Source organism: Notothenia rossii (genome assembly GCF_949606895.1).
Source record: "Notothenia rossii genome assembly, chromosome: 9".
Classification (NCBI taxonomy): Eukaryota; Metazoa; Chordata; class Actinopteri; order Perciformes; family Nototheniidae; genus Notothenia; species Notothenia rossii.
This window is the reverse complement of record NC_136907.1, coordinates 56,354,830-56,364,550: the sequence shown is the minus strand read 5'-3', so window position 1 is coordinate 56,364,550 and position 9,721 is coordinate 56,354,830. Positions and strand designations below refer to the sequence as shown.

The 9,721-nt window shown below is 42.0% G+C and overlaps 1 protein-coding gene across 1 annotated transcript; it reads right to left on the bottom strand.

Annotated features, from left to right (window-relative positions):
* Window positions 1-52: 52 nt before the first annotated feature.
* Window positions 53-7,519, bottom strand: gorasp2 (golgi reassembly stacking protein 2). The gene is made up of 10 exons (XM_079651816.1): window positions 7,332-7,519; window positions 6,459-6,539; window positions 6,148-6,351; window positions 4,614-4,700; window positions 4,373-4,503; window positions 3,000-3,132; window positions 2,367-2,490; window positions 2,130-2,273; window positions 1,511-1,624; window positions 53-1,311 (listed from the first exon to the last, which is right to left on the bottom strand). The coding sequence occupies exons 1-10, from the start codon at window positions 7,392-7,394 to the stop codon at window positions 1,091-1,093; spliced, it is 1,302 nt and encodes a 433-aa protein (XP_079507942.1). The 5' UTR covers window positions 7,395-7,519; the 3' UTR covers window positions 53-1,090.
* Window positions 7,520-9,721: the final 2,202 nt, after the last annotated feature.

Sequence of the window (9,721 nt, the reverse complement as noted above, 5' to 3'; positions counted from 1 at the left end):
GCAGAGTATGCAAAAGAAACCCTGACTGTATAAAGACACGGGAAGCATCATGTAAAATTAATTTGGCTTTATTGCTCGCGCTGTACAGTGGGATATAAGCTGTTACAGTGACACCTGGTGGTCGTACTGCATCACTGCACCTGCCTATCAGTTCAGCCATGCCAGGAGGAGATGTAAAGTACTGCAAAAATAAGCACCTCCTCACCCATGTCCCACCCTCCCTACTGATCACACACAAAATGCAGCATGCTTTATAAGCATGCTGCGTTTTGACCCCCCCCCCCCCCGGCACGGCCTAAATGCAGCATGCTTTATAAGCATGCTGCGTTTTGACCCCCCCCCCCCCGGCACGGCCTTTAAGCTGTTACCTCCCGGTGTGGTCAAAACGGAACCTATAGAGTTCTGGTTATACATACAAAGGGACAGACTAATAATTTCAGAACACAAAAAAGGTGGTGCAAAAATAATGCAGCTTCATTCATTGGGTGGAGACACTCATACAGCAATTTCCAACAGAAATGTATACATGTCAATCAAATCGATCTATTGGTCAGGGGTGCCATTAACTAATAAAAGGTTACATGTCAGGGCTGGATGATGAGATCAAAAAAGTAATGGTTTACCTGTTTTCATACAGCAGTGCGTTTCTTCTGTAGACCCACTTTAGTCCAGTTTCATTTAAGTGTGGCAGGTTAATTTATAATGTAGATCCAGTAAATCTATCGTCCAGCCCCGTTAACATACACTGTTTATATATATAAAAAAACAAGAGTGAAACAGAGAGGCTTGCCAGATCAGAAAGGGGGAAGTCCTTGTTGTGTGTGAGTGTTGTTAGAGTCCTCCTCTAGGGCGCGTGGACGAGCTCCTTGACGATCTGGTCATAAAGACATGTCGGTCCACAGCCGTCCTCCATTCTTCATATCCACTCATCCTTCATCGCTTCCTCACCCAAACCTGGAGGGTGCCCACCTGTGCGTGTCCCTCTTGGCCAAATAAATAGAAAAATACAGAGAAAGACAGACGGAGGGGGAGGGAGAGAAACCGGGTGCGTGTTTTGGTTTGATGGCAAGGGGGATGTTTCTCTTCCAGGTTATGAGGTTAGCGTTGTTTCCGTCGGAGGCGCTGATTCCGTGGTGTTCGAGGAGGCTGTTTCCGTGGGGACGGCGGCAGGCTCGGGGGCGGGCGCTGCCGTGACTGTGACGGAGGCTGTGGGATGGGGGGGCAGGAGGGGGAGCATCGCCTGGGGGAGGAGAGGGGGTAAGGGGGCCAGGCCAGGGAAGTTGAAGGAAGGGAGCGAAGCCAGAGAGGGGACTGATGGAGAAAGAAGATAAAACAAAAGAGAAGGTGAGCGCATCGCTGCTAGCTTTTATATGTATAATGTTCACATTAAGCATCAGTGAGGGTGACCAGTAATACATACTACATAAAACAACATGGTATTTATATACTACATCTTTTGGGCAAAGATTGATGCCTGTTTTGTTTTGTGGGATAACGATGCTGTACTTACCGGTTCCTACTGGTAAGGTGCCTGCTAGGGTCATGGCACTGAGGTCTGGCAGTGTCAGGTTGAGGTTGGGCAGGTGAGGGAGCGGAGGCAAGCCAGCTGGGAGGGGCATCAGACCTACACACACACACACACAATGCTATTATACATTCATTCATTTTGAAATATATTTACACTACAGTTAGTCGACTCTTGTATTGTAATGAAGCCACTATGGAAAATAAATGAGAGAAGTTTTAATATTCCACAAGACTGAATGTGATTTAACCCGATTTGGATAATCTTTTATTAAAACAAATTCCGACAGCTGACAGTTCATGGTACCAAAATCAATAACTAGAATCAAAACAGAAATATTGCAAGGCGCCCGATAGGAACTTACACAAAGGCTATGTTTAGACATTGGAAGCTGTTGAGACCTAGTATTGTCTAATACAGTTGAGGCAGACATTTCTATGTTTTCTGGAAAGGTATGTACACGAGAGAGAGAGAGAGAGAGAGAGAGAGAGAGAGAGAGAGGTGTGTCTGCCACTGCTTTCCCAAACGTTTGCTATGCAAGGTTTGCTGACTCAGCAGACTGATGGAGTGTGTTTGGGATGAAAATGTCTGGGAAATCACCCACCTGGTAGCGTGGTGGCGGGGTTGAAGGCGGAGGCGGGGTTGAAGGCGGAGGCGGGGTTGAAGCCGATGGCGGCAGGATTCAGTGGAGTGAGTGGGCTGAGGGCGGGGCTGGTGGAGGTGGAGAGCAGAGGCACTGTAGGCAACCCTGAGGGGGGGTACAAATAACACGTTAGATTTAAATATGTGGAGTAAATACACCGTCATATAACCGATTACTTGAGGGAAAAAAGAGAAATACCTGTCTGCAGCTCCCGGGGCATGGTGGGCGGGGCCGTGCTGATTGACAGGCCAGACAGTGAATCTCCAAGGCCTGTGGGGGCAGAAGGGGCTGCAGGAGGGGGGGTCACTGCAGAGAGCTGCACCTGAAGGAGGCAGTGGAGGGAAAAAGTCACACTCATCCCAATGTACCACCACAGCTCTCCGTCCTCCTGCCGGCTCCGCTGCTTACATACTGAGGGAGCCTGCATCTTTACAGTGTGAGCAGAGTCTAAAGAACACACAACTTCACATGTAATAAAAAAAAATAAAAAAAGGACTTCATGTTTTATTCCTTTTTTAAAGACCACATTTTTCAGAAAATCACTAAATTCTTTCCAAAAAAAACAAATTCCTTTAAATTACTTAATTAAAAAAGTCCCCTTATTTTCCATAAATAATAATTACGCTTATAAAATGGCTTCAGTTATCTGTAAATCAAGTGTTTAAATGACTAGATGATGTTCACGTCAGACGTAGGTACATTCAAATGGTGAATAAATTAGGTATTACATTAAAACTTAAGATCTTTGCTTTGAGCATGTTTCCTATCCAAACTGAGGGTTTGAGTTAGATTGCTAAGTTCAACCCTGATTTTGTTAGTGTGTGTTCTGACCTCAGTGAATCCGTCCTTCAGCGGACTGAGGGGCTCACTGGGGGGGTTTCCAGGAAAGCTGATCTTCTTCCCCTCCTCAAAAGGCCTTGTAGGAATTCTGTGCAGGTAACCGTAGCCGATCCCACATCCAAGGCTGGAAAATGGAGGAACAAAAGTTAAGAATTGATCTAACAAACCTAAAATGGGGGGGGGGGGGGGGGTTAAGGTGTGTGTGAAGAGACTGGCTTCTGCAAGAGTTTCATTGACAGGTGGTTCATCCAATCAGCTGCCCAGTATTTTTTTTTTAAGTGGCTTCACTTTCCAGAACCCCTTCCAATGGCAGCTTCTTCTCAGATGGTTTTGTGTAAACAAACTGTCAGGTTAAAATTCCCCCAAGTGTGTTGTGAAATCAGAACTATATGGGTGGGGTTCAAATGGGGTGGCAGTGTGTCTGTGCCAAACCACCGACTGTTTATAAAGACTCCAAAAATAATTACATCCAGAGAATTGGCCAGATAAACAGACAGAAATATTGAATCCTCGACCTGCAATAACAATCTGTATGACCACTTGGGGGCAGTGTAAACAATACTGTCATATCATCACCTTTTAACAAGTGACCCTGTTGAGTTGTCTAATAAACAAATAAGATGTCTGTTACTCAAAGAAATACGCTGTGTATATCCCTGTGCTCCATCAAATGGGTTGACATGCCTTTACTTCCTTACAAAATGTTGGAAAAGTTGTTTTCTTTGTATTATTAAAAATACATCACAAAATCAGGGTTTACTAGCATACTTCTTCTACTGTATCTTAGCTGAATGAAATAGCGCAGTGATGTAAAACAATTGGCAGAAATTTGTATCCTGTCACTTTATTGAGTGTTCGTGTACTACACATGATAAACAAACTCAAAGGAAATAGCTCCAAAGCGCTACTAGGGTACAGAAACGACTCAAGGAACCTTTAAGTTGATGTGGGTACATCTTAAAGCAACATTATAATTCACTTGGAGCAATATTGAGTTTTTGGTCTCCACCAACTGCTTGAGGGAAATATCTGTCTCTTTAGCTGCTAAATGCTCCATTATGTTCCCCAGCTAGTCTCTTCTTATATCCATTTACTGTTCGATACTGAGCAGGTGGCTTATAGTAGATCTGGTAGCATCTACCCATAATGGAATGACAATAAAGTGAAATAAAATGTAATCATTATAGAGCTTTTTCCATTGAAAACCAGCCTGGACCGAAAACAACAAGTGAAAGTTGAAAACCAGTGAAAGTGGAAGTGAAGTTGCGAACCAGAGAGCTAAACAATGAACTATTAGAAACCTATAACTTCATTTTAAACCTGTAGGTCCAACAATGATTGGTAAAGTGTGTAACGTCTGTTACCTGCCCTCTCCTCCCCAGGCACTGTTCGGTGTGATGATGACCTCTCTGCAGTTATCGGTGTCCGTGTTGTACACGTAGAGCTTCAGGCCTTTCCCTTCATGGCTTTCTATCAGCGAGAACAAGTCCTCTGACTGCAGATAGTCACAGAGGGGCGGAGGAGGTGGATAACGTTAGGAGACACACATTCACTATCATTATCAGGTGGAGAATGTGCAGTAGTGACAGTTGCCTGATAACATACCTCGTTCATTACAGTGTCGGCTCCAATGATGTAGTCAGTGTGCGGCCGCAAGCCGGCGAGGGCCGCCGGGGAGTTGGGCTCCACATCCTGTTAGACAGGTGGAGAATAAGTTAACAAACTAGCATTCTAACAAAAAACTATATTATAGGAGTGGTGCAGGAATGAGCCTTAAACCGGGTACTGACTTTCGGGTTCGCTTGTCTGAAAGTCAATGTTTATTGACCGAGGTATGTGGTAAACACAAGCTTAAGAGATGTTTCCGATTTGTTTCCACAACCTAAAATACGTGGGTAGATATTACACTCATAATATTACATAAATGTTTAAAGTTTATAACATGTCTTAAAAATGGCGATTGCAAACAAGTGATTAAATAAGACTACTTATGTTATCACGTCCAAAATTAGCTGCCTTTAGCTTAGCGGTGGTTTTTGCATTACGTTACATATTTACATCTGTCGAATGCAATTATACTTTTATAAAAATGGTGTTCATATTTAGAGATTATCCTGCTGTAGAAAAAAATCTAAGTATCCTTGTCGAGACGAAAATCAATATGGTAATATCTGTGGAAAACGGACTGAGATATAATTATGTGGTTTTCGTTTAGAATAGTATTATTATTATTATTATTATTATTATTATTATAGTATTGTTCAATACCAGGAGAGGGTATTCGTTTTATTTTGGATAGCGTAGGCTACTTTAAATGTTTAAAGTGAGCTGTATTGAAAAAATATGAATGCCGCTTCCGGTAAACACGGAAACAAAAGGGGCGTAGTTTGTGATGGCCGGTCTCTTGTTCTCAAAGCTACGGAGGGAGAACCAGGCGACAGTGTGTGTGTGAGGCTCCGGAGACGCCGTTGGTATGTTTCGCTGGTGTTAATTGAGTTTTGTGTTTATGCACTTGATCTGTTGTTGCGAGAGTGCTATTGCGCAATCGTCTGCTTTTTACGCAGCGCGGTCTGCCTGTGCTCCGTTGTTTGCTGTGTAATTTAGACAGCAAAGGTGTTCAGATGAAGTTTTCTCTGGTGCTTGTTTCGAGATAAACACTCGGATTAATTCATTTAAGTTAATGATGTGGGTTTAAAATAACAATTTATCCTTTTTATTAAAACATGGTTTGTGTTATTGAGAATGCAGTGAGGCCTGCAAAATGTTTGTAATTTGTGTAGCATGTGAGCTAAAATTTGTTTGTATTTTGTGTTTTGAAGGTTTTCAACCTGATGAATTCTTGGAGCTGTCTTAAATAAATAAAGACAAAAAGAACGAAATTTGAGTTGTCCAAGCGTCCTCTGTTGCCCTCCAGCCTCTCAAGTCAGGCTAAATCACTGATACAGGCCAAAACCCTGAAGGACTTGACAATCCTAAAAGTGAGCCTTGCTCTAGATCTTATTTTTTGCAATATTCCCAAAAACACTTCAAAGAAAGCCGGTTGCTTTTGTTGAGGTAGGCCTTGTGATGCTAATTTCCAGGTCATCCTAAGAAAAAGATGTTATCATGGCACCACTCTATAGACTTTGAGGTTGCTTACCAGCACATGCCAAACGTTTTCATTGGCTCCCTCAAAGCTGCAGAATCTAATGGAGACACCAAGCAAGCCCTGGCCCCCCCACAGGTTGCTGGGGGTAACTGTAGACTCCCGCAGCTCCAGAGTCTTGGAAGAGTAAACCAGCATCTTAACTGGTTTCTCCACACTGGCTTTCAGAAGGTCTTTCAAGGTATCATTGTCCTTGTTCTGTAGACAGAGGGGTGAGGAAGAGCACAGGGGCATGACACATGCAGTTCACTATCATAACACTTGTATTTGCTCCTGTTAAGATACAGTTTGCAGGTTTTCCCTACCAGTCTGGTGTCGTTGATGGAGACGATGAAGTCAAAGAAAGGCTCCAGTCCGGCGCGGTGTCCAGGCGAGTTCTCTTGAACCTGAATAAAAGTGAAAGAAAATTAGCTGCTGCTTTACAGTCACTTTCTGCATTTCATTTCTTGAACATGAAGAGTATTCAATAACTCTGTACATACAAAATAAACAAGTAAAACCTGAGCTGGAAAACAACTATATCAGGCTTTGGTTTGGTTTGATTTGAATTGAAACTCATGATTATCATTGGCTCAATGTACATTACAGTATATAGCAACGAAAACGGTTTATTTGATCTCGGCTCCTTTCAGGATGGGACCAATTCCGCTATGGCTATTGTGCATCTAGCTACTAATGTTATCATTCAAATTAGCTGATTGTTACTGGAATAAGACAACTGACAGTAGCTGTCCATTGTTAGCTAGCTTCACGATTCTTCGTAATTTATATTTTGCAAAACAAGAGAGACAAATCATTGTACACAGGGTGGGACATGTCCGATATTGGATGCACCAACAAAACCAGCTTGGCAGCTGTCATTCAGTGCGGATACGTAGCTTTGGCTAGCCCCCCTCCATCAGTTAGCTTCTGTTAAGCATATTTAACTAGCGAACAAGCAGCTATTCGTACAAACACAACTATACAAAATATATGACTGACACAACTCTAACGAAGAGTGCATTGTTTCTAACACTGTGTTTGTGTTTCACGACGGAGGCCCCTGCAGTCATCCTCGGCCTCTCGTCAACACACAGACCAGGGAGTCCTCCGCCTCTGAGCCGAGGCTAAACTAACAGCTAACTGGTAACTGGTAACTGCTAACAGCTAACAGCAGGGTGTAGAAGCTAAAAACTCACCCTGAGGACGTGGTATCCCTCGGAGCCTCCCCCCGGTATCTCCACACTCTGCGAGCCTCCCATGTTATGCTCTTTTAAGGCTTTTTAGGTTCAAATGGCTGTTTGTTACCTAGCAGAGGTGATATGCCTGAATACTTGTACACACCGGGTACACGTCGTCAAATGGTTAGCTGAGCGATGCGCATGCGCCGTTACGTGGCAGGAAATAACGCCTATTCGTCAGTTACGATTCAATTGCAGTTGAATTCAATTTGTTGATCGACAAAACACATAGAAGATGTAAAATGTTATGTTCTATGGAATATGTGTTGTATGTGCTTTATTTTTTTACGTTTAAACCTTTCTCTCAAATCTCTTGGTTCACTTGTCGAAATTATTGAATCAACATTTATAAATTACTAACTGTGTAGAAATGTCTATGACCTGCTGAATATCTGTTTGCTCACAATTCTTTCAAGACAAAAAATAAAATAATTTCAGTTAAAATGTCCAAATGTTCTCAAAGGTTTATTTGTAATTCCAAAGAGTGTTGAGTCGAAACACAAAGCGTAGAAAAAGCTACTGCTTACAAAACACAGAACTTTTTTATTTAATATTTATCTCAGGTTTAAATATGTTTATAATATAGTAATCATCCTATCAAACCACTGTAAAGCGTCTTTGAGCACCTGGAAAAGAGCTTTGAAATAAAATATATTATTATTATCTTGGCATCATTTTTGGGATCACCATTCACTACTTAAACCACTATAATTTATAAATGTAGGCCTATACTACAATTACAATTATAAACAAATATTATGCCACATGAAATGAAAGACAAAGCTGCAAACTCACTTGATTTTATTCAACAACAGTCTCTAACTTTATTATTCAATGCAAAGCTTTGTGAAAGTTTGCCTATTCTTTTAAGATATCTTCCCTCATTGACCATTTACAAGTCTAATTTAAATATACAATAGCCTTATAAAGTGCATTGTATCAATTATCCTGCTCTGATGTCTCAGTTGACCTACTGTCTCTAAGAAAGGTTAATTAAACAGTAAATGCACTTGAAAAAAATGGCCTAATCAAATGTTTTAATGCCAACCATAAAACTTGTGCCTTTCCTTTTACTTTGAAACTCATTCAGTTCAAGATGGAAAGAACTAGGACTCCATTTACAGTAGGTGCATGCATCAACATTTTCTTACATTTCAGACGATGTTCATGCAGCTCATGCCTAGTGCTGCATACATTCATTTAAACAAATTACTCCTGCAGCTACCTTTTCTTGGTCTAAAATGTAAGCTTTCATTTCCCAGTCTTTATGGAGCAAGGATTTAAGTTTTAGAAAAATTCCAGCTGTACTTTGCCAGAAAGCTTGTGTCACAATTTCAACATGCTGTTATCATGTTACCTACGGCTACGACAGTGTTAACCAAGTATTTTTATACCGTTTTAGATAAGGGTCACCCCTTATGTCCAAACATACATTTTAAATCAGGTCCCCCCTTATCTGGATAGACTCTTTAGATAAGGGGGTCTTCCTTTATGTCCGGAACTAACTTTTTAGATAAGATTCCCCCCTGGTGTCCAAAAATAACTTTTTAGATAAGATTCCACCCTGATGTCCGAAAATAACTTTTTTAGAATTTGTAAGGGACGCTATAGAGCCATTTGTACCGATTAAGAGACCCCAAAAATAACCCCTTTTTCCACCAATCCTGCCAGTGCGCAACACATCTCCAGGATTTAAGCATGCAAAGGCCATCAGGCATGCAGCATCGAGCAATTTCAATAGGTTCTTCGCTCCAACTCTGTCGGTAGCCTAATAAAAGAAAATCAAATATATATATATATATATCTGTTACAATGATTATTGTGGTTTTATTCTAAGCTATAAAACCCCTTGGAGCACATTGAGAGCACCATTGTGCTCTCAGCACGATGGTTGAGAAAGAGTGGCCACCAGAGGGCGATGGCAGCACATCACATCCTCATTGAACCTCACAGCACCACCACCCTTTTCTTCAAATCATTTACCCTACATGTTAAGGTAACCAATGTCTTTGATTCTCCTTAAATCATGGCTTAGTGAAGCTGCATCACATATTTCTGGTAGATGAATAAAGGCAAGACGAGATGGGAGGAAATTCAAAAAGTAAAGGAGGAAAAACGAGGAACGAGATGGAGAGGGAAGAATAAAGGAGAGAAGGAACTGATAAGAGACTACACGCTGGAGAACAGCCAATCCGACACTCAGCGGGGGGCCAACAAAAGCCTCCTCGAGGATGATTAGGCAGAGGCAATAATGTGTGTGTGTGTGTGTGTGTGTGTGTGTGCGTGCGTGCGTGCGTGCGTGCGTGCGAGCGTGCGTGCGTGTGTGTGTGTGTGGGGGGGGTGGGTGG